Consider the following 23,467-nt stretch of genomic DNA (forward strand, 5'->3'; position numbering starts at 1 on the left):
ACTGAAGAGGAGCTGGAGCGCTGGACTGTCCCAGGGCACAGCCAGCAGATGGGGAAGTCGGGACCTGGCCAGGACACACGGGGCCTCTGGTCACCTGACAGGTGGGTGTCCTCGCTACAGATGGGGCCCTAAGTGGGCATCGTGGGGGACACTGTTAAGATGACCCGACTCCCTCTGAGGACAGTAGCTTTTTATTTATTTTTTCTTTTTTTGTGGTGCTGGGGATTGAACCCAGGGCCTTGTGCGTGTGAGGCAAGCACTCTACCAGCTGAGCTATACTCCCCAGCCCTGAGGACAGTAACTTTAAGACTGGTGGTAGAGCCACTTGGGAAGAGATTTGGGCCATCCCTCCACCAGCTAAAGAAGCATGTGCCCCAGGAGGCACAAGGCCACCCCTGGGGATGTTCCCAATGGAAATAGCACTTATGACAACCACATGACGGTACAGGAATATTCATGGCTCTTTACTCATAATACCTGAAACCAGAAGCAACCCATTGGCCATCCAGAATAGTGTGAGTAGCTGGTCACTGTGGCACATGCCTGTCATCCCAGCAGCTCGGGAGGCTGAGGCAGGAGGATCAGGAGTTCAAAGCCAGCCTCAGAAACCAGTAAGGCCCTAAGCAACTCAGTCAGACCCTGTCTCTAAATAAAATACAAAGAAGGGCTGGGGAGGGGGCTCAGTGGTTGCATGCCCCTGGGTTCAATCCCCAGTGCCAGAAAATAAATAAAAGAACAGTCTGAGTGTGGGGCTGGAGTTGAGGCTCAGTGTGGAGTGCTTGCCTAGCATGTGAGACCCTGGGTTCGAACCCCAGCATCACATAAAACTAAATAAACAAAATAAAGGTATTGTTCCATCTACAACTAAGGATGGACACACACACACACACACACACACACACACACATATATATATTTTTTAAATAGTAGTCTGAGTAAAGGATCTCTGGAAGCTTGGTACAATGGACCGAAAACCATCATAAGTGGAAAAAACGAACTTTGGATAGAGCCGACTTGGCCCCATGGACACCACCCTTTAAAGAACCCAGACCAGGAGCTCCATCGTGTATCATTTCATTTATTCAAAATCCAAATCAGGAAAACTGATGTTCTGCACATTGCTGGGGATGGAGCCCAGGGGAGGGGACCCAGGGGAGGGGACCCAGGGGACGAGCCAGGGAGGGCCTCACACAGTGGGCTGAGCTCTACCACCCAGCCACACCCTGAGCCCGTGGAACAGTGAGCCCTGGGTGACAGGGGGTTGAGAGGGCTGCCCTGGGTGGGTGGGTAGCCGTGCTGGGGAGGGCACGGGGACCTCCTGGGAGAAGGTGGGGTCCCGCCTGGAGTGAAGCTGGTTGTGGGGATGGTGGACACCGCCCTGGAAGGTCAGCTAAACCTTGATTAACACACCCCTGCCACCCGCTGCCCACGACATTCACCAGGGAGACCCCGGGAGACCCCTGGGCACCCGCTTCCCCTTCCCCAGAGAGGAGCCCCCTGGTGCCAAACAGCAGGGCTGTTGGCCGCGGCGTCCCTGCTGCCCAGTCGGGTCCCGGGGCTCCCGTGGGTGGTCGCCTCCCCCCGCCCCGCTCAGCCCCGGCCTCCCCCAGCCGCAGCCGCACGCCCCCCGGGGAGCCTCTGCCTAAAGCAGCCTTGGATTCAAAAGGCGACGCCCGGGTCGTGACGCACGGTGACAGGATGATCCCTCATTCAGTCTGTCAAACAACAAATGCTTCGGGGCCGGCGGCGTTGCACGCTGCTCTGGGCGCCCAGACGCGGTCGTGAGAAGCACAGGAGGACCGTGCTCAAAAGACATCGCTGGAGAGACCAAGGGAGGGTTTCAGAGAGCGCGATGACAACGCTAAAACGGGAGGATGTGGCAAGAAACAGCGGAGAGCCAAGCCTGCTTTAGAAAAGTAGAAGAGTTCTGGAGGCAGAGAACCCAGGACTCATTTCCAGCGCTGGGACCCACTAGCTGGATGGCACTGGGCAAGGTCCTTAACCTCTCTGAGCCTCAGCCTCTTCATTTGTAAACTGAGAACAATCGTGGCTTCTCCCAGGGCTGGTGTGGGGGTTTAATGCAATCTGTGTAGAACACTGGGCCAAACAGTCTGTGTTCCTTCCTAAGTGACAGCCCCCGAGGGGGTTAAGAAGGAGCAAGAGATGGGGACAGGAGGCGGCCTGCCGCGGCCTCCTTCCATCCCAGGGTGGAGATGCTCAGAGCGGGCTTTGGACTGTAGGGATGGTTTTGAATACGCTCAAAGTCCATGCTGAGGGCAAGGAGAGCTTCGGAGGGGCTGAAAAATGGGCAGGGGAGCAGCGAAGCCCTCTCCTGAGCAGCCCCCCTCTTTCACACTTAAGTGTGGCTTTCAGCAAGTTGCTTCTGCCTTAAAGAGGTACCCTAAAACATTCCCTGCTGACCCACTGCAGAAGATTTTCACTGCAAAATAAAGATGTCAAATGTTCTCTCTGCAGACAGACTCGGCCCACAGAGGATATTGTTAAAGGCTCTGATAAGTCCTGCAGTAAACACACCCCAAGTTTCCCCATTTCTCGGGGGCTGTCAGGAAGAACACAGAAGTAAACTCGTGTGAACTTTCCAGAACAGAGTTGAGACAGCAGCCCAGGATCAGCCCCATCATTCTCTGGATGAACCCGAGCTCCCTACCAGAGCCCGCCCTCCCCGGCAGTCCAGTGCCTTGTCTGCCGCAGATGCTGCAGGGCGGCAGGGTCCTGGGGTCTCCTGCACATTCCCAAGCTCCTCCTTCAGGTTTGAGGGGCATAAAGGGCCAGTGATATTGAGGAAAGACCCTGTCCAAGTCACTCACGGTGGCCATAACAGAGCTGAACTTGAACCCAGCCCTTCCACCTTGAAGCCTGGGGCTCTGCTGACTGCCCCAGTCCCCTGACCCCAGGGAGCTGTTAAAATGCAGATTCCCAGGCCCTGGCTCATGGTGGGTGCCCAGGGTTTGAATCTGGAAGAAGCTCCCCAGGAATTTCAAGGCAAGGTTGGATTTGATCTCTGCCCACACATTGGAGGAGAGAAAATTGAATGGGACTTTGGAACCAGGTATATTCCCCTGCCTCTGGTCTGTGAGACTTTGCTACCCCGCTCTCCTGAGCTGTGTGGACAAACTTCCACGGAAAGAGAAAAGTGTGTCCCCTACAGCATTCCTTGATAACCCATAGCAGAAGATTTTCACTGCTAAATAAAGATGCTAAATGTTGTCTGCCTATCTGTCTGTCTGTCTTTCTCTCTCTGCCAGAGAGACTTTATAGTTAAAGGCTCTGATAAATCCTGCAGTAAACACACCTAAAGAACTCAGTTTTATCCATCCAATGATTTCCAAATTTGTTTTTTTGTTTGTTTGTTTGACCATAAACCCTGTCTTCACAGAATACCTCTTAACATCTAGAGAGACAGAGGGAAAACAGGTGAAAAGATGCAGATCTAAGGCTTCCTACAAAACTACTTTGGGCCAGGCACTGTGGTGCACACCTGTAATCCCAGCAGCTCAGGAGGCTGAGGCAGGAGGACCGTCAGTTCAACACCAGTGAGGCCCTAAGCAACTCAGTGAGACCCTGCCTCTAATAAAACATAAAAAGGGCTGAGGATGTAGCTCAGTGGTTAAGCACCCGTGGGTTCAATCCCTTGAATCAAAAATAACGCCAAAAAACAAAAACTAATTTGGGGTTGTATAACCTGTTCCTTCTGTGGGACATCCTTCTTGCTAAGTGGCAAGAAAGATGTCACCGTGGGGCAGTGTCATAGCGAAAACAGCCAAGGCAGGGTGCCTCTGACCTATCAGCTCACTCCTTCCCCTCCGGACATGTATGTACCCCAAATATGTGAGCGGGGTGGGGTCTGCCCACACCCACAGGCCCAGAGCAGGGACCCTCAGGATGCACACAGGCGAGACCAGCTGAGCTGGTTCCTCCCGCCCACAGAGGGCAGAGCAGGTGCCGACACCCCAACCACCTCCCCATGTGTCGATCATGTTCTGGGCCAGGCAGTACAGAACCGGGGTCTGTGTCTTGGTCCTGGCTTCCATTAGATAGTCATTCAACAAACCTGCCAACCCTGCTGCCCAGGTTACAGGGGGCTGTGGCACTCAGGCCCTGTGCCAAGGGGGCGTAGTCTAGAAGAGCTGGATGAGAATGAAACCTATACAGCCCCTCTGAAGGGCCGGCTGTGGCTTGGAATGTAGCACGGGCTTGGCCTGTGTGAGGTCCTGGGTTCGGTCCCCAGCACCAAACCAAAATGGCCTACTGAGAGGCAGAGGGGGTCACTGTGAGCCAGAAACCTGGGCTGTCGCTGGTCACCCATACCCCAGTCCCATAATATGACAATGGCCATAACTACTACTGTTTACTGAGCATTTACTCTGTTCCAGCATTGGACTGAGCACTTTGTACCTATATCTCATTATCGCCCATAACGAGCCTGGTATTGATTCCATTTTTCAGAGGAGAAGCTGTGGCTCCGCGAGGCTAAGGAAGCTGTCCTAGGACACCCCCGGGATGGAGTCCATCTCACTCCCCACCTTCCACACTAACCCGCCCCGTGCATCTGCATGTGCCCAGTGCCCCACCCAATGCTGAGGACAGAGGGCTCAGGGCTCAGGCCACATCTCCACCTGGGGCCAGTCCCTGGCAGCATCCACCGTCCCTCACAGGGACACCTCCTACCCTCCCAGCTCTGGTACGCACATGTTGATCGATCCTTTTATGCGTGTAATGCAAATGGACACTTAATAATTTAGCGGAGTTAACAGTGCTGAAATATTAACAGGCTTTTTCTGTTTTAATTAGCTGCTCAGAGAATGGCGGCCGGGGGCTTCGGAGGAGGCTTTCCCAGGCAGGCCCTGGGCCTGCTCGGGCCTGGGCCTCCTGCCAGAAGCGAGGCTCCAGCCTCTCCTGCGGCCCACAGGCCCTGGATCCTGGGCCCCTGGGGGAAGTTAGCCTGCCCTCCTGGGCTCTCTGCAGAGGGTCACTCTGCCCTTTGTGCAGCCCAGATGCCCAGAGCTGCCTGCCTGACACTGTTCTGTCTCCTGCCAGGAGTGGGCCAGGGACTTCTCAGGAGCCCTCAGGTCTGGGGAGGCTTCTGGCCTGTGTGTGGAGGGCCCACACCCTCTCCTCCGGACTCGCCCTGTGCAGGTCACCTTGGTGGCAGGAGCAGCCACTTTTGGCCTCTGGTTGGTCACTTTCAGGTGGTCAGACCCATGACCAGGCCACTCTTTGCCTTCCTGCCTTCCCGGGCCTTCAGGGGCTCACACAATCACCTCTTAATCTGCCATTGATTCACTGATTTGTTCTCTACCATTTCCTGAGCACCTATTATGCGAAATCTCCTGCCCCCGGTGCCAGGACGCAGAGCTGAGGAGACACAGCCATCCTCCATGAGCAGCCTCCGCCCTCCCTGCTGCAGACCACGCTACCGTCCCCACGTCCCCACGGTGCGACAAGGACTTTTTTTGCTGATCAAACCAAACCCATATGCAGCCGACCTCCCTTTTGGCTGCAAAAAAGAAAAAAAAAAAATCCGTCCGCAACCCAAGTACATGTGTCTCTGACCTCTGGGCACCAGGGCGCTGTCACCGAGCGTGGCAAGCAGCCACAGATGAAAGGATCAGTGCGCAGGCTGTCGCCCGGTGCCATCACCAAGCACAAAAACCAGCTCCGCTCGCACCGTCAGGGGCCGCCGGCTGCTGCTCGCAAGGCCTGGTTCTGTCTGCAGAGCTGATGGCTGCAGAGCCCGAAGCTTCTGGAAGCAGCCAGCACCTTAACAGCCCTGCTAGGCTGGAAGTGGTGGCCACGCCCACCCCTGGCCTCAGCCGAGAACACCCAGGGACAGAGGTGCCAGGTGAGGCTCAGGATCTCAGAGGGTCAGCCCAGGCTAATCTGCACGCCGGCTTTGGAGCCTGGGGTGTCCAGACAGGCCACCAGGAAAGCCCTTAAATGAGGGCTTGGAGGTCCCCTGAGGAAAAGTATAAAGGGACTTTCTCTCTGGCGGTCGGGGGACACTAGGATCAAAACTCTCAATGGGGGGACAATGGCAGCTGTAGGCAGTACAGAGGGGACGCTCACCCGGGAGCGAGCAGAAAGGCAGATGGAAGGCTGTGCCTGGAAGACGGAGGGCAGCTGGGGGGTGTGGCGAGGGGGCAGGAGGGAGGACACTGCCTCTTGCTGAAGGGCCCCGGGGCCTTTGGCGAGCTGTTCCACCTCCTTCAGCTGCCAGACGGGATAGCCTGCTGGGAACGACTCCCAGGTTGCTGTAGGAGTGAACAAGGTGCGGCAGGTGGGGTGCAGGACACTCTGCTGAGCGCCTGGTGGGGCACAGCAAGTTCCAGTCCCACTTCCACTTGATAATAGAGCCCAGGTCCCTTTGGGAACCTGTTCAAAGTCCAACAAGAGGATAGTGTTGGAAACGAAGCCTTCTTTGGAGAGACGCCCGAAGTGTAGAGTCCCCGGAGCCAGAACATGAGGTGGAAATCACTGGAAGGAAAGTTGACATTGGGACAGAGAGGCCACCACCCATTAGGGCAGGAACCCAGGACCTGAACCCAGGGATGCAGGGCCCATAGACAGGGACACTCCTAAAATTGTCTCGCCTGGGTCCAGGCCACCACCCCAGCAGCCTCTCCATCACTGTGTGGCCTCTGGACAAATATAAATCTGAGCCTGTGCAAATACATTAAAATGATAGAATCCGCGGCGGCTGGGCTGGGATGAGCCAAGGATGAGCGGGAGGCTCGGGACTGCAGGTGACAGGCACTAGTGCAGGGTGCTCCTCCAGGCAGCCATTGCTGTGTAACCTGGGGCAAATCATTTACCCTTTAGTCTGGATCCTCAGTTTCCTGACTGTAAAATGGGTACAAGAGGGCTCCCTATTGTGTGCTCCACACCCTGAGAACGGGGTGCCGATGGGCACAGTGCAAGCTGCCCAGCGCCACTCCAGACCTGCAGACAGAGAGAGGAACAGCCAGGCTCCAACCTCAGGGTGCGTCTGAACCAAGAAGGTCCACCCAGTCCAAAGTGGAGCCTGACAGCCCCAGGAGTGACCCTGCCCTAGGACCCCTCAGCCTCAAGTGCACAGCCTGGGCCAGTCCTGGGCCAGAAAGTGAGGGAGCAGTGGCTTTACTGAAGCCAGGAGTCCCTGAAGCCCCCGGCCACAACCCCAAGCCCAGGGCAGCAAAGTGATTGTGCTTAAGCCCAATGGAGTTGAGGCCCACGCCAGGTTCCAGGCTCAGGCCTCCATGGGGGGACGATGTGTTCTGGGCCCTAGACTGGGGTAAATGTGGGCATGAGGGGACCTCGAGCCCTCGGATAAGAACCGGATGGTGTCAGTGTTCACAGCAGTTCAATTCACAACAGCTAAGCTATGGAACTAACCCAGGTGTCCTTCAACAGTGAGTGGATAAAGAAAATGTGGTACAAATACACAATGGCCTATTACTCAGCCATAAAGAAGAATGAAATTATGGCATTTGCTGGTAAATGGATGGAACTGGGGACTCTCATGCTAAGTGAAATAAGCCAGTCCCAAAAAACCAAAGGCCGAATGTTCTCTCTGATACGTGGGATGCTGACTCACAGTAAGCATTGGGAAGGGAGGAGGTGAGGTTCACAGGGCAGAGTCAGGGGAAAAGGGGGAGGATGGAGATGAGAAAGACAGGAGAATGACTGGGATGTAACCTTTCTGTGTTCATATGTGTCACTCCACATCACGTACAGCTACAAGAATGGGCAGTTACCTCCATGTGTGTGTAATGTGTCAACATACATTCAACTGTCATGTAAATCTAAAAAGAACAAATTTAAGTATTTAAAAAAGAGGAGCAGGATGTTGGTAGGTGGGTGGGAGTCTTTTCTATGCAGCGGAGGCTCCACTCTAGCTGTGGACTTGACTAAGCCCCATTTCCCCATATAACACGGAGGCCAATGATAGTAGGCTCACCATGTCCTCTTGGGTGGGAGGACATGTAAGAAAGTGTCCCATAAACCATCCAGTTCTTCTCAGATCAGGTCATCTCATTAGGTGCTGAAAGACACAGTTGTGGCTTCAGGAAGTGAAAATTAGACATTAAAAAGTGAATCACCACCAGGCATGGTGGCACACACCTGTCATCCCAGCAGCTCTGAAGGCTGAGACAGGAGGATCTTGAGTTCAAAGCCAGCCTCAGCAATTTAGGGAGGCCCTAAGCAACTCAGCGAGACCCTGTCTCTAAATAAAATACAAAATAGGGCTGGGGCTGGGGCTCAGTGGTCGAGTGCCCCTGAGTTCATCCCCAGTACCAAAAAAAAAAAAAAAAAAGGTAAAAAAAGTGAATCACCACACTCCCCTGAAACAGTGCAAACATACAATCAACGCCCTATGGCTGGGCTGGGTGCCAAGCCCGCTCACACTCCTGGGGGCACCACCCAGCAGCGCAAAATGAGGACCGTAAAACAGCCCCATCGCAAGGTCACTTTGGGGAATCGGCCCCAAGGAAATAATTTAAAAGAAAAGTCACTCACACCAGGATACTTGCCACCAAGGTATTTAAATGAAAGGGAACTGCCCCTACCCAGATGCCCAGCCACGGAGGAATGGTGGCCCAAACACCCGTGAAGGGGTATCCCGTGGCCATTAAAGTGACAGGTCTGAGGACTCGGTCAATGGGCGGAGACATGGTGGGAGATAAAGCCAGCCCTGGGAGCAGAAAGAACCCCTGCTCACTGCCATGTAAAAATACATGGGCCCCGGGCCGGGGGCTAAGGGTGAATGGTCAACATTTGGGGCCCTCAGGTTGATTTTTTCCCATGAAGTTGTTTAAGTGGATAATAATAACAACATGCACCCTGAAGGCAAAATGAATCTTGCAGTTGGGACCAGGCGGGGACTTTGACCCAGGATGGAAGAGGACGGGACAGACAGCATTTCATGGGGGGTCTCCCCACGGCCAGCGTCACTCCAATCCCCCTGGCCCAGGTGACTATGGGTTCCCAAGCCCAGCTACAGCTCCGGGAAGCACCCCACCAGCTGTGGGGTGGGCCTGGGGGTGCGGCAACCTGGTGGCCAGAATCTTCTTAAGGCTGCTCTGCAGATGGAGGTCCACGGGTCCCGCAGGGTCCCACAGGCCTTCAACCCAACCCAGGGGCTGCAGGAGGGTAGCTCTGAGGTTTCAAACCCAGGCAGCAGAAACGTAAGACCCTGATTAGCTTTATGCTCCCCTCCATCTGTTGACCGCCAGCAACCGGCCTTCCTGCCCCCTAAGTCCCTGAGAGCCACCCTCCCACACCCCATGTCCTCTTTTCCAGCGAGGCCTGTCAGTTTTACCTTCAGGACTGAGCCCCAGTCCCCCCGCTGCAAGGCCACCCTATCTTGGTCACCTCCTGCAGCTCTTGAGAATCCTACCCTGCTTCCTGCCTGGCCTGGTGCCACCTGACCGGCAGAGGCAGAAGGATCCCAACACCAGGTCTGGTCCTCCTCTCCTGGGCACAAAACCATGCTGTGGCTCCTGTCTGACTTGGAGTCAACACCGACACTTTTTAACTAGCCTGTCGGTGGGGGGGTGGGGGGGGGGCGGGCGGGTGCTGGGGTTGCAGCTCAACGGTAGAGCACACACTTGCTTGGCCCATGCAAGGCGCTGGGCTTGATCCTCAGCACCACATAAAAATAAATAAATAAAATAAAGGAATTGTGTCCAACGACAACTAAAAAATAAAATAAATAGCCTGTCCTGCCTCTGCCCTCTGCTGCCCTCCCACTCCAACCACACTGCTCTTTGCCCTCCTTTAAGCAGGCCAAGCCTACCTCAGGGCCTTTGCACTGGCAGCTCTCCTGCCTGGACACGTCTCTCCTCCAGCTCTCCAGAGCTTGTCCCCTCTCTTTCTTCTGCCTCCCCTTGACCACCCCACTTCAGACAGCCCACCTGTGCCCACCTCTGTTGTTCTCAATCCCTCCCTGCCCTGGGTGTCCCTAACGCTGGTGAACATTAGTTGTTTTCATTCTCTTTCTGTGTCCCTTCAAATAGAGACGCCCCCGGGAGGGAGAATATGTTGGATCCTGGAAAGGGAAGAACAATTTTTTTCCAAGAATCAGTTTAGGAACTTTGGGAATATATTTTCTCTTAGCATCAGGTATATTTATAAACAGGAGATGCAATACCTGCCCTCCTGCTGAAGCATTCTCCCTCTCCCTCCCTCTCTCTCTCTCTCTCTTCCCTCCATCAGTGAAGGGTTTCCTCTCCTTTTTTGGTTAAAATTTTAAAACCCACACGAGTGGCCTGCACGGTGGGATCCGACTATAATGCTGAACAATTGGTCAGCCACTTGAGATCCGGGAGGCCAGGGGGAAAAGTGAAGGGCCTGGGTCGGGGGAGGCCAGTGGGATGGGAGTCCCATCGCAGCCAGGGACAGCAAAGTCGGGGCGTGAGGAGGCTCCCGGGTCAGAGGCCTCTGGAGGAGGGAGGCTTTGGACCAGGAGGAGGCCGCTGCCTCTTGGGAGGACAGTGAGGGCTGGAGTGGGCCGAGGGGGTGGCAGTGGAGGGGGTGAGGGCGGAGCCAGCAGGGGGCACTCTGGCTTCCCACGCCTTCTCCTGGCCAGAGCCGGGGCCTCATCTCATCGCCTCTTCCTCCCAATACTGTGTCCCTTGCCTGTTCACAGAGCCTCCCACGCCGCTGTCCTGGTGGGAGCCTCAGCTTCCCGCACCCTGGCTGGCGGTCACAGCAGGGCCTCCTCCCAACAGCAGGCCCTGGGCTGAGAGCAGGACCCATCGCCCCTTCGCCCCTCTGCACCAGAGCCCTCTGGGGAAGGCGCGACCATGAGCCCTGTCCCCTGGGTGGCACAGGCCTGAACCTGCCCAGGCCACACAGCCAGCGTGTGCCTGGGCAGAACTCGAACTCACCCCACCCTCTGCCCCGACCCCAGCGACACAGTGATGAGCCCCGACTGGGATATAGTCAGCTGCGTGATTCTGCAGTTAGACTCGGGGTGTCATGGGCCTGAGAGTCAGGTGCTGGCACCTCGCTGGGTGTGAAGAGCTTCTCGGGTTCCTCCCTCCCCAGTGGGGCTGACGCAGAGGGGAGGGGACAGTCGAGGCCTGGACGTGGGGTCTGGGCAGGACCCCAGGGTCCTCCTCTCCGGTTGCCAGGGCTCCACCCCTGGGAGACCTGGGCCCTGGGGCGTGATGGGGCCAGGGGAAGTTTGGGGGCTTCGGAGGCACCAGCCCTGAGACCCTCGATGCCCAGGAGCCCCCCAGGAAGAAGTGAGAACTGAGCCGAGGCGTTGGGGGGGCACAGAGGGGAGGGGAGCACAGATGGGGAAACGGAGGCAGAGGAGGAGGCCGGGACCCTGCAGAGACGCGTTGGCAGCACCAGCCCAGTGCCCAGGAAACAGTAGGTACCTAATAAGTGTCACCCGGAGCAGCCTGATTATAGGGGTTCTGGAGAAGGCTTGCTGGAGAGGACCCCGCGAGCCCCGGGAAGAGGCACCTGAGCTTCTCAGAGGTGCCCCTCCCCCGGAGTCCAGAGCTCTGTTCCCGCTGGACCTGGACCCATCAGGGAGGGCCTCAGGAGAGTGAGCACCCGACCTGGACCCAGCTGGGGCCACTGCCACCCCGGGCCCAGCCCCCAGCCTGGCACAGGCACAACGGGTGAGCGCACGCCTGGCACAGGCCCAGTGCCCGGGAGAGAGGCCCGAGCGGGTGGCTTTGTGTTTTATGAAAACCAAATCCACAACTGAGCTCTCCAGCCAAGCAGAGCTTGTTGGGAAGGCTGGCAGGCTCCCCCGGCCCCCGGCCACCCCCCCTGGCCCCCCAGGAACCATGGCAGCACCAGCTGCCACCCTGGCTGGCACGGAGGGCTGAGGGGGCGGCCCAAGCCCGGCTCTGGCCACACCAGGATCTGCCCTCCCACCCTGACCCCCTTCCTGCCTGGAATAAATTGGAATACAAATCAGAGGGAAACGCTCTCCTCTGTTTGAACAAATTGCTATGGATTCCTCCCTGTCTCAGGTCAGGGCTCGCGATGGGGGATATTTTCACTTGCCGACTGCTAATAGACTCAGGAGAAGCTGCGGGATCGATTGAGGCCGGGGAAATTAGCCAGAGCTCCAGGCCAGTCTCGGCCTGCCCCTGCCCCCCACTTCAGGTCTCCTGCAAGGGCTGGAGGGCAGCCACCCCTAGACTGGACGTAAGCGCTGGACTGACCGATGGACACCCCCGTCCCCAGGATGCTGCAGGCCTGTGCCCCACCCCCGCCCAGGAACTAAGGCAACAGCAACCAGGAGCTGGGTGGAGGGGCAGTGGGATGAAGGTAGACCCTGAGAAGCCCCCAAAGAGACCCACAGGGACAGAGGTACCCAGTGAGAGCAGTTTATGTCACGCCCAGGGTCTCCCCCACTCACACACACTCACCCTCCAGCAGAAGAAGGGAACGGTGCAGCCCGACCAGCCCTCGCTGGACTTGAAGTCCTGCTCCCTTGGCCCCCAGAAGGCACGGGGGGAGCCAGCAACGGGTGTCGGTGCTCCAGGGACCAGGGCATCCTTCTTGCAGGAGGATCTGAGTTCAAAGCCAGCCTCAGCAACTTAGCAAAGCCCTAAGCAACTTAGGGAGACTCTGTTTCAAAATAAAACATAAACAGGGCTGGGGATGTGGCTCCGTGGCTAAGGGCCAGTGGGCGCTGCCGGAGCCCATGGCTGTCTGGAGGAGCTGGGGGCAAGCAGGATGGGGTGGGGGGCGCTTGCTGCAGTCTCTGGACACCCTGGCAGGAGAGGGAACCGTTCCATCAGGAGGAAGCTTCTGCCTGCTCCCATACCCACCTTGCACCATGCCCTGAGTCGCTTAGCCCCAGATCTGGCTTGGGAGAGAGGCACAGGGAGGAGGCCGTGTGGGCCAGTAGGCAGGACTGCGCCACCAGCTGGTGGGCCCCTTTGCATCTGATCCCTGGTTTCTGCATCGAAAAACTTATCAGAGAGAACCAAGTAAGCTCTGAGCCCGTTGCCTCGGAACTTAGATCATATTCCCAGCTGAGCCGCTGCGGCTGTGTGGCCTGAAAATGCCTCTTGCCCCCTTTAGGCCTCAGGTTTCTCTTTTAACAAATGATTCGATTTGCTGGAAGATTCCCCTGCCCCGCCCTGGCTCTGTACTCTGTGTTTGGTTCTAGATGGCCTCTCTTGCTCTCTGCCATATCCTCAGCACCTAGAACAGTGCCTGACACACAGGAGGTGCTCCATAAACACCAAATGAATTAACTCAGGTCCCAGTTGGTAGTGAAGAGACAGAAATACTCAAAAGGATGAACGCAGTCAGGCTCATGCCTGTCATCCCAGCGGCTTGGGAGGCTGAGGCAGGAGGATCACAAATTCAAAACCAGCCTCAGCAACTTAGCAAGGCCCTCAGCAGCTCAGCAAGACCCTGTCTCAAAATAAAATATAAAAAGGGCTGGGGATGTGGCTCCGTGGTTGTGGTTAAGCACCCTGGGGTCAATCCCTGGTACCAAAAATAAACAAATAAACAGATGAAGGTGCGACTCGAGATGGACTCACAAGGCCCATGGACATTTAGAGGTGCAGACTAGCCCCGTCATGGCCCATGGGGCAAGGCTTGGTCCCAGGGGAGGGAAAGGGCAGCTGCAGCGACCTCATTACTCTCCTCTTACCCGCCCCCGCCCCCCCTCAGGCTCTGCAGAGAGGAGGCCTGGTCTCCCAGGGCCAGAGACTGTGCCCGCCTCCACTCTGGCTGTGAATTCCGCGAGGCTGGCAATGCCCGGAGGACCTCAGAGTGCTGGTCTGTCCTCATTGATCCCCAGCCTTGCCTTCTGCCACCACGAGGCCCCTCAATCCTTCAGAGACCCTGACTTCTATCAGGAAAGTCTTGGGGAAATCGATAGGCGGGGGCTCTGGCCGCAGGAAGTAAGTGAGCAGCTTACAGGTGGCCACAGGGGAGGGTTCTCAGCTGGAAATTCGGGTCAACACGCGCAACCCAGAAAACCTAAGGAAGAAAGAACCCGGCCAGGCCGCCTGGGCCTGCTACAGGGCCTCAGAGGCTCCTCCAGGGAGACAGGGCTGTCGGCGCCCCTCCCCGAGCCCTGCAGGGCCACTGCCCACCTCAACCACCAGGGGCCACCTCTGGCCACTGGAGCTTATGTTCCTAGTGTGCAAAGGCCTAGGGGGTGGGGGACTAACCTCCCAGGAACAGCCCCCAGCCAGTGCCTCGCCCACCCGGATGCCACCCAAGTGTGTGTTTCAGTGTCCCGGAGCTCCCCAGGGGACGTGGCAGTCACTGGCTTGACAGGCACCTTTAGGGGTTCCCTCAGCTCCCCCCTCTCTCCCTGCTCCTCCTCCAGGCTTTCTGGATTTATCTCCCAAATAAACCCCGTGTACTCCACTTCCCAGCTCAGGGGCTGCTGCTGAGACCACGATCCAAGTGCCTTTGGAGTGTCCCTGGTGGGCACTCAACCTCACAAGGCCACAAATCAGAGCCCACGATGCCCACAACCTCCCCCAGGCACAACAAGTACCCTGTGCAGCTCCACCTCCTCCACCCAGCAGCCCCGGAAGCCACCCTGCTGGGAACCTTCGATCCCTGAGCCCACTCTTCCTTCCATCAACACCCTGGGCCCCCCGGGAGGAGGGCCTCAGAGCAACCCACTGGGAGGCGAGCTTCCCCTGGCTGACCTGCGGACAGCCTCCCTTCTCGGCCTCCTCTGCATCGACCCTGTGGTCTTCCAGAAAGGAGAGAAGCCAGGCCTCGCCCAGCACAGGACTCCAGCTTGCCCGGGTGCTAATGCGTTTTGGCAGAAGGTAAGCTGACCTCCCCAAGGCCCCCCTGCATTTCACTGAACACCAGAACCAACCCGAATAGAGAAGGCCCCTGGAATCTTGCTTCCTTCCCGCTTTACCCTCCCAGTATCCTTCTCATAGCTGAGGAAGTGTCTTTGCCAAGATGGAGAAAGTCTCAGGGTCAAGGAGATATTCAAGTTTGGCTCAGGGGCCTCAGCTCCTGAACCTTTTTGATAAGAGGTTATGTTACAGCAAGTTGAAATAAAGTCAGACTATGAGAAGAACTTCCCAAAAGCCCTGCTTTTCCCCAGTCCACAGAGTTCTGCTGCTGCTAGTACTGAGGGAGACACTGGCCAATGGAGAGAGGTGCCCGTCAGTGGAACCCAGTGCCACGTCAGTGAGCACAGCAGTGGGGTGCAGGGAGAGCAGGGTCAGAACCAGGGGGTGACAGGCAGCTGAGGGTGGACGTCTGGGTGACCGCAGCAAGTCACTTCCCCATTCCAGGACTCAGTCTCCCCAGTGGTCTTTCTGGCCATTTTCAGGGAAGCCAGAGCCCCACCCCCACCTGATCCAAACTGGCCAAATGGGAGGAGGGGGAGGCCACCGTCATTCATATCCCTAAATCCCTCCCCCTCAGGACATGCCACCCTCTCTGCCTGGGGGTTTGTGGCAGTCGCTCCTTCCTACCAACTAGGCATCAGCCAGGCGTGGCGGCACACACCTCTGATCCCAGTGACTCGGAGGTTGAGGAAGGAGGATCACAAGTTCAAGGCCAGCCTCAGCAACTTAGCAAGACTTTGTCTCAAAAATAAAAAGGGCTGGGGATGGGGCTCCGTGGTAAAGCACCACTGGATCCAATCCCTGGTACCAAAACAGAAACAAAAAACAAACAAACAGAAAAGGAAACCCAATATTTTTCTTAAGCAAGAATGTCCCATATGAAAGTCTATTTAGCGGGGCACAGTGGCACATGCCTATAAGGCCAGCTCTTTCGAGGCAGAGGCAGGAGGGTCAGAAGTTAGTGAAATCCTGTCTCAAAATAAGAGGATGTAAATCTGTCCACAAGTCCCCAGGTTCAAGCCATAAAACAATCAATAAAAATATAAGTATAAACCAATTTCTCGTCTCCTTCCAGTCAAGAATGGCCATTGAGATGTGAGCAGAAGTCACTGGAGGAGGCTTCTGAGAAAGCTCTTTAAAGGAAACCAACTTATTTAGTAATGCCCATCCTTTTAAATGTTCCTCCCTTTTTCCTGCCTGGAATGTGGCTTGAGGGCTGAGCCCCAGCAGCCCTTTGGTGACTTTGAGAAAAAAAAAAAAAATGCTCTCGGGCAAGATTTGCCTAACTTTGCTACACCCTGAAATCACCTGGAGATTTTTTTCTTAAAAAAAAAAAAATGCTGGTATCTGATTGTCTGTCCTAAACATTCCGATGTAATTGCATAAGGTACAACCTGGGCATGGCAACTTTTTAATGCTTCCCAGATTACTCTAATGTGAGGGCAGGTTTGAGAACCGCTGCCTCAGGAAAGGGGGATGAGAGGAGCCGGCTAGCCTACCCCTGGACTGTGGAGGGCAGCTGACATTTGTTTCAGCCTCTATCGTCAGGCCTCTGCTTCTAGCAACAGAAGGTCATTCCTGGGGAACGCTGGACCCAAGGGCTGATTCATCCCCCACAGCACAATCTGGAGAACAAAACCTAGCCAGGCAGGGTCCTTGGGAGCCTCACACAGGGGCAATGCTCGGTGCACGGCTTGGTGCTGGGCAGGCTGAGCTCAAATCCTGGTTCCACCACCTGCCAACTGCAGGGAACGAGCAAATCATTTGCCCTGAGCCGAGGTGTGTCCACCTGGACAGCGAGGACTTGGAAAAAGCCTGCATCCTCCTGGCCACCTGCAATGCCCTCACCTGTGATCACCTCTGCCACCGGCACCTACCACCTTTCCAGATACGCAGGAGACACGTCATACATATTTGCTTGACATACACTGAATTGCTACTGCGCACACCAGTTCTGAAATTTCCACTTTATCCTCAACCAGACGGGAAAGAGAATAAACAAAAGGGCCACATTTCGGAAAGGTAACAGAATTGACCTATTAAAAAAAATCAATGGAGCCAGACGCAGTGGCACAGGCCTGTAATCCCAGGGGCTTGGGAGGCTGAGGCAGGAGGATCTCGAGTTCAAAGCCAGCCTCAGCAACTCAGGGAGACCCTAAGCAACTCAGGGAGGGCCTAAGCAACTCGGGGAAGCCCTGTCTGTAAATAAAATAATAAAAAGGGCTGGGGGTGGGACTCAGTGCTTAATTGCCCCTGGGTTCTATCCCCAGTACCAAAAAAAAAAAAAAAAAAAGAAAGAAAATCAATGGGAGCCACAACTGTCATCCCAGCTACTCAGGAGACTCAGGCAGGAGGGTCACAAGCTCAAGGCCAGTCTTAGAATTTGGAGAGACCCTGTCTCAAAACATGAAAAAACGCTACAGGGTTGGGGACTTAGCTCAGCTGGTGGAGTGCCACGTGCACAAGGCCCTGGGTTCAACCCCCAGCACCACACACTCCCCCAAAAAAGGAAAGGCTCCAGGTGAGCTGAGTGGCAGAGCCACTCTGGGTTCCACCCCCAGTTAAATAAACAATAAAATAAAATCTTTGGAAGCCCTGCTCCCAGCGGTATCTCCCAATCCCTCTAGGTTTTGGACCAAGTCCCTTGGTTCAAAGCAGAGACAGGGGCTTCCCCCTGAGCTCGCTGGCCTGGGGCTTCCGGTTAAACACCATTAGAGTCACTCTCCGCCTGGGGTTTAGACAATAACAAGTGGGTTTTTAAAGGCCCCAGGGTCCTGATGAGCTGGGCTGGAATCTAAACTTGAGCAGTGACCTGGAAAACCCAGATCTGCCCTCAGATGGCCCAGGGAGGGAGACGGAGCTGTGGCCTGACTCACTCCACCTGCTGCCTGCCCAGCTGTGCCCACTGCTCCCTCCACAGCTGCCTGGGTGCCACCTGCAGAGCCTGAATGAGGAGGTGGGCGGGGGCTGTGTTGTGGGAGAAGCTCTCCGGGTGGTCCCGGCAGACCCAGGGCTGAGGGCCACTCAGCACGGCCTCCCGTCCTCCAGAAAATCAAAGGATCTCGGCTGAGTGTCTGGGAGCAGAAGGAAACCCGGAAAAGAGCCTGGGGTGGCATCTTCAAAGCCAGCCAAGCAGCGCCCTCCAGCTGCCCAGGCCAGGCCCCTGACCAAGGTCGCCCACTCCTGCAGCCCCGCACCCCCAGGCAGGAGCTGGGGGCTCTGCCCTCCCGCCCCCCCAGGACCGCCAGGTTCCCCAAAAGCGCAGCCAGTCCTGCCTGCGCCTATGTGCCACCCACACCCAGGGTTCCCTGCCATCTGCCTGCCACCTCCTCTGCTCTGTGAGACAGTCCCACGTTCACCTCGGAGTTTACAAAGTGCTACGTGTCACTCACAGGCCTCTCCCGGAGGTGGGCGCGCCTGCAGCTGATTGCCAGAGGGAAACTGAGGCCCTGGGCAGGAAGCAGCTTGAGGGCAGCCTGAGCTCCTCAGACCCTGGCCAGGCCGTGCAAACCCAGGGCAGCAGCAGGACTTGGTTAGAAATGCGCTGGCCCCAGCCCCACTGAATCGCAATCTGCATTTTCATGAGATCCAGGGGACTCCTGCCCACATGGGAAAGGGTGAGGAGCCCCCTCCCCCACTCTGATGTCCCCCTCCCCCGTCCTGTCCTAGCTGACCTCCTCTCTTTTTTTGGTGGGGGGAGGGAGTGGGGGGGGCTACCAGGGATTGAACTCAGGGGAGCTCAACCACTGAGCCACACCCCCAGCCCCATTTTGTATTCTATTTAGAGACAGGGCCTCACTGAGTTGCTGAGCACCTAGCCTTTGCTGAGGCTGGCTTTGAACTCTCTGTCCTCCCTTCTCAGCCTCCCCCCAAGCTGCTGGGATCACCTCCGCTGACCTTCTCTCATCCATCTCCCCTCCCCTCCCCCAGACAGTCCTTCCTCCAATGCACTCCCCCCTGACTCTGGGGTCCCTGCTCTTGTCTCCTCTTTCCTCCCTGATGCCACCTACTGTCTCCCCCACCTCCTCAATGTCAGTGCCCCAGGGCTCTGGCCTTGGACCCCTACTCCCCACCCCTTTCCCTGGCCATGTGTGCGAACCCAGTTCCTCTGTCTCCTGAGCTGACACTCACGTCCACCTGACCTGCCCAGGCTCCCAGCGACGTCCCAGGGCCACAATCCCGGGTTTCACCTTGCTCTCGCAGTCATTGAAGGTACTTATGGAGGCCTCCCTAAGCTCGGGGCTCTGTGCTCAGGGCTCCCTGGAGGCTTCCCAGAAATCCAGGCGGCAGGAGGGCCACCCCCATCTGACCAAAGGAGAAGCCACAGCCCTGAAAGCAGATGTGACCTCTCCGGCCCTCGAGGCTGGCGCAGGGCAGAGCTGGGATCAGTCCAGGCTCTCATCGGCATCACTGACCCCCACCCCTCCGACTTGGTGGCTTTTGTTCTACCTCTTCCTACTGTGAGCCAGTCTCCTGGCCCCAAAGCTCACCAGACTTTCCCACCACGTCTAGGGGTCTAAGGCGTCGGGATTGTTCAAACTCCTTTCTGGTCCATCGCAGCAGCTCCTAACCGGCTCCCTTCCTCGCCCTCGACAGCCCATTCTCTGTGTGGCAGCCAGAGGAATTCTACTAAGAAGGTGTTCATTTAGGTCCCTCTTTGGCTCAAAACCTTCCGGGGCACCCATCTCACTTAAAATAAAGCCCAAAGTCCTCACATAGCCTGGGAGGATTCAGACATCTTGGCCCTGCTAATTCCCCACCCACTCACTCTCTTGCTCCAACTGCTCTGGCCCCCTCACTACCACTCAAACAGGCCAGGCATGCTCCTGCCCCAGGGCCTTTGCATCAGCTATTCTCCTACTGGAACATACTTCCTGGAGACATCCATGAGGCTTCTTCTCTTGGTATCTTCAGATCTCTATTTTGGTGGCACCTCCTCAGGGAGGCCTGACCCTCTCACTAGGTATCTCAAGTGCCTTAAGGAATGACTGTAGTTCTTGAACCCACTCCCCCTGTCCATTATCAGCCACTACCCTTGACTCAAGCTCTCAGTCTGAACAGCCCCAAGGCCTCCTGGCCAGTCTTCTGCACGGCCTCCTCCAACACACATCTCTGTGGCTCTGCAACCCAAAATATGGCTTGCATCCACAGTTTCCCTGCGGCAGACCCGCCCAGCAGCTCCTCCCAAACTCTGGATCCAAGACCCTTCCCCCCAAGCATGGACTTTGCCGTCAGCAGCTCTGGGCTCAGGTCTGGGTCTGCCACTTGGACAAGTGACTCCATCTCTATGAGCCCTCAGTTTGCTCATCTATAAAATGGACTGATGAACAACCCCTCAAGAGGTTGTGGTGAGGACTGAAAGAGCCCACGTTCGCTCACCACCTCAGGCTGTAGGAACTGTCAGCAGGATGATGGTGGCGGTGATGATGGCAGTGATGATAGTGGTGGTGATGATTATGGTGGTGGTGGTGGTGGTGATGGTGGTGGTGGTGGTGGTAATGGTGGTGGTGGTGGTGGTGATGGTGGTGATGGTGATGGTGGTGGTGATGGTGGTGGTGGTGATGGTGATGGTGATGGTGGTGATGGTGATGGTGATGGTGGTGGTGGTGGTGATGGTGGTGGTGGTGGTGGTGGTGATGGTGGTGGTGATGGTGGTGGTGGTGGTGATGGTGGTGATGGTGGTGATGGTGGTGGTGGTGGTGATGGTGGTGGTGATGGTGGTGATGGTGATGGTGATGGTGGTGGTGGTGGTAATGGTGGTGATGGTGATGGTGGTGGTAATGGTGGTGATGGTGATGGTGATGGTGGTGGTGATGGTGGTGGTGGTGGTAATGGTGGTGATGGTGATGGTGATGGTGGTGGTGATGGTGGTGGTGGTGGTAATGGTGGTGGTGGTGATGGTGGTGGTGGTGGTGGTGGTGGTGGTGATGGTGGTAGTGATGGTGGTGGTGATGGTGGTGGTGATGGTGGTGGTGGTGGTGATGGTGGTGGTGATGGTGGTGGTGATGGTGGTGGTGGTGGTGGTGGTGATGGTGATGATGGTGATGGTGGTGGTTTCCTTTCTTTTCCAGTCTAACTGCCCTGATTCCATTTCAACTTGGGCTCTCGCCCAAATGAGAGACCCTCCTTCCACACACCCAGGGTCTTTAGCCTCCATGTGGTGCCACACCATGCCTCCCAGCCGGGACGCGCTCTGCAGCCCTTACTTCTGTTTGCCAAGGTCTTTGAGGTGAACTCTTTATCTTTCTGGTTCCCTCAGTCCCTACTGCCCTTGCCACCTGCATTTATCAAGATCTTTTGGGGGCCACATTCTCCTGTGGCCCACTCGACTCATTTCAGTAGCCCTGCAGTGCCCAGAACTGGGTCTTGCTCAGGGAGGGACTCAGTAAATATTAATGAAGAGCGAGTGAGAGGAACAGGGTGTGGCTTTCCTTACCCCCAAATCAGAGATCCAGTAGGATCAAGTCTTGGGACCACTTCTTACTAATACTAATCTTGATCAGGTCACTTAATTTTTTTTTCATGGTTGCAATACTTGGGATTGAATGCTTTAGCCCGTCCTGCACTTTTGTTCTTTTTCAGACAAGGTGTTGCTAAGTCCTCAAAGCTGGCTCCAAACTTGCAATCCTCCTGCCTCAGCTTCCCAAGTAGCTTGAATTACAAGCTGGAGCCACCACACCACATGCTCACTTAAATTCTTGGAATCTCAGTTTCCTCACCTGGAAACAATAGGACGCCCTGTGCTGACCTCTCAGAATGCCATTGGAACCAAAGGCAAAAGGCTGAGGCAATGCTTGGCGGGAGGTATTTCCACATGGTAAGGAATTATCATAACAAGTGACCTTCCCCAAAAGGTTCCTTCCTCTGAGCACTAAAAGATGACCAAAAGAATCATCACCGAATGCTTGGTGGCACGTCAATGAGCTTTACTTTCTTATACTTTTTTGGTATTCTTTGATTGTTTTGCAAAGAACATGTGTTATTCATAGACTTAAGAAAAAGGGAGAGTTCATTGTTTGAAAAAAGAAAAAAAAAAGATTCACTCCTTTGAACTAAGTGTGGCTCTCGACTCCCACATCAGCATTTAAATGCCACAAGGGCTCCTCACAGACACATTCCTGCAAAGCAGGGTCTTGTGACATTTGAGGACAAAGATGCAGAAGACAGGCCATACCTCAGGATCCTAAAGAGGCAGCTCTGTGAGGGCACAAGTCATGAGGTTCCCCAGGTACACCCAGCCTCACTGGGGCAGAGCCCACCAAGCTGGGCTGAGCCCCACCACAGACCTCTGTTCAGGCCCATGGAACACTCCGGCCATTTGAGAATGCAGGGAGTGTGGCTTTGGTCATGGGCGGGTGCCCTGGGACACTCGAGTGAATGTGTGGGAGCTGGGGGAAGGCCTGGAGCTCTAGAAGGCCCTAAGGAGTCGCCTTCAGCCCCAGACTGTGGAATTAGACTAACTCTGGTGCCTCTGAGAGGGTGAGGCCCACAGGAGCCCAGGGAAGGCAGAAGCAATGTGGTGGCCAAGCCCGCCCCCTGCCGGCCACATGTGGAGCAGCAGCGCCCGCCACCCACGGCAGGGCCCCTGGCAGCACCCACTCTCCACCCACACCCACACAGGGGACCTATTCAGGCTCTCGGGAGTCAAGAGGCAGGTGGGGAGCGGGGTGAGGCTCTTCCAGGCCTGGGAGGCACAGGTTCCACCGCCAGGCCTCCTGCCCTCGCCCAGTGGGGTATCTCCCCGGCCAACCTTCCTGAGCCCAGCAACAGGAGGTGAGGGTCAGGAGTGGGGCGGGGTGCCTGTTGCAGGGGAACCCCTCCACGTTCCAGTCCCTGTTTCGCTCATCTTGGACCTGTCCCTGCCTCCTGGGCAGTGGGAGAAGCCAGGGCTGCTACCACTGCCCGGATTTCCACTCCCGCCCCCAGGTATTGATTTCCTGCATCATTCATTTGCCAGGCCTGGTGGCTGTGATTAGCTCCCTCCACTCTCCCTACGGAGCCCCCCGCCCGCTCCTCCATGTTCCAGCAAAGCAGAGCTAATACCAGGCTCTAAATGAGGCTTTGCCACCCTGGCCCCAGCAGCTTACAGCCAGGCCTGGCCAATTACACGTAGGCCCTTGGATATCCCCAGCGTGGCCCCTGCCTAAAAAAACCCTTTGAACCCTCCTCTTCCTCACCTAGAGCTGCTGCACGTCAGGGAGGCACAGAGGCCCAGGCGGCTCTGTAGGGAGGGACATACAGCTGATCTTGAGCCCATGGGGAGGTTCTCTGGCCTGATACCACCCGGCCTGGGGATCCCTCAGACTGGCTCCAGGCGGCATCAACTTGGAAGGGGAGGGAGGTAATGCCCACAAAGCAAACAGAACCACCTGGATTTGCGCACAAGATTCTTTCTCTCCCTCATGCAATGTCCATCAGGAGGGACAGAGCCTTCAGCTGCCAGCTTTCTGATTTGGTGCTTTCTCTAGAGCAGAGTCAGAGAGGGAGGCAGGGGGCAGAAACTAGTGAAAGATCCCAAGTCCCCACACCCAGATGGGCTCCCAGAAGACAGCCCTGGGAGGCTCACTTCCTGAAATTCCTGCACCGCACTCCCCAGAGGAGGGGAAAAACCTGACTTGGTGATAATTCTGTGAGCTATGTTG

At 56.2% G+C, this 23,467-nt stretch overlaps 1 protein-coding gene across 3 annotated transcripts in view; it reads right to left on the reverse strand.

The window, feature by feature from the left end:
• MDGA1 (MAM domain containing glycosylphosphatidylinositol anchor 1) overlaps positions 1 to 23,467 on the reverse strand; it is a 57,467-nt gene that overhangs the window by 30,558 nt on the left and 3,442 nt on the right. The window contains exon 1 of one of the 3 annotated variants that reach the window (XM_081296131.1): positions 12,804 to 12,964. The exons of the other annotated variants lie outside the window; for them this stretch is intronic. Coding sequence (XP_081152257.1) covers positions 12,804 to 12,813 — 10 coding nt within the window. The 5' untranslated portion in view covers positions 12,814 to 12,964. Of the gene's footprint in view, positions 1 to 12,803; positions 12,965 to 23,467 lie in introns of those variants that run through there. 3 annotated transcript variants of the gene reach the window in all.

This window comes from Spermophilus citellus (genome assembly GCF_964194105.1).
Source record: "Spermophilus citellus genome assembly, chromosome: 5".
Lineage (NCBI taxonomy): Eukaryota > Metazoa > Chordata > Mammalia > Rodentia > Sciuridae > Spermophilus > Spermophilus citellus.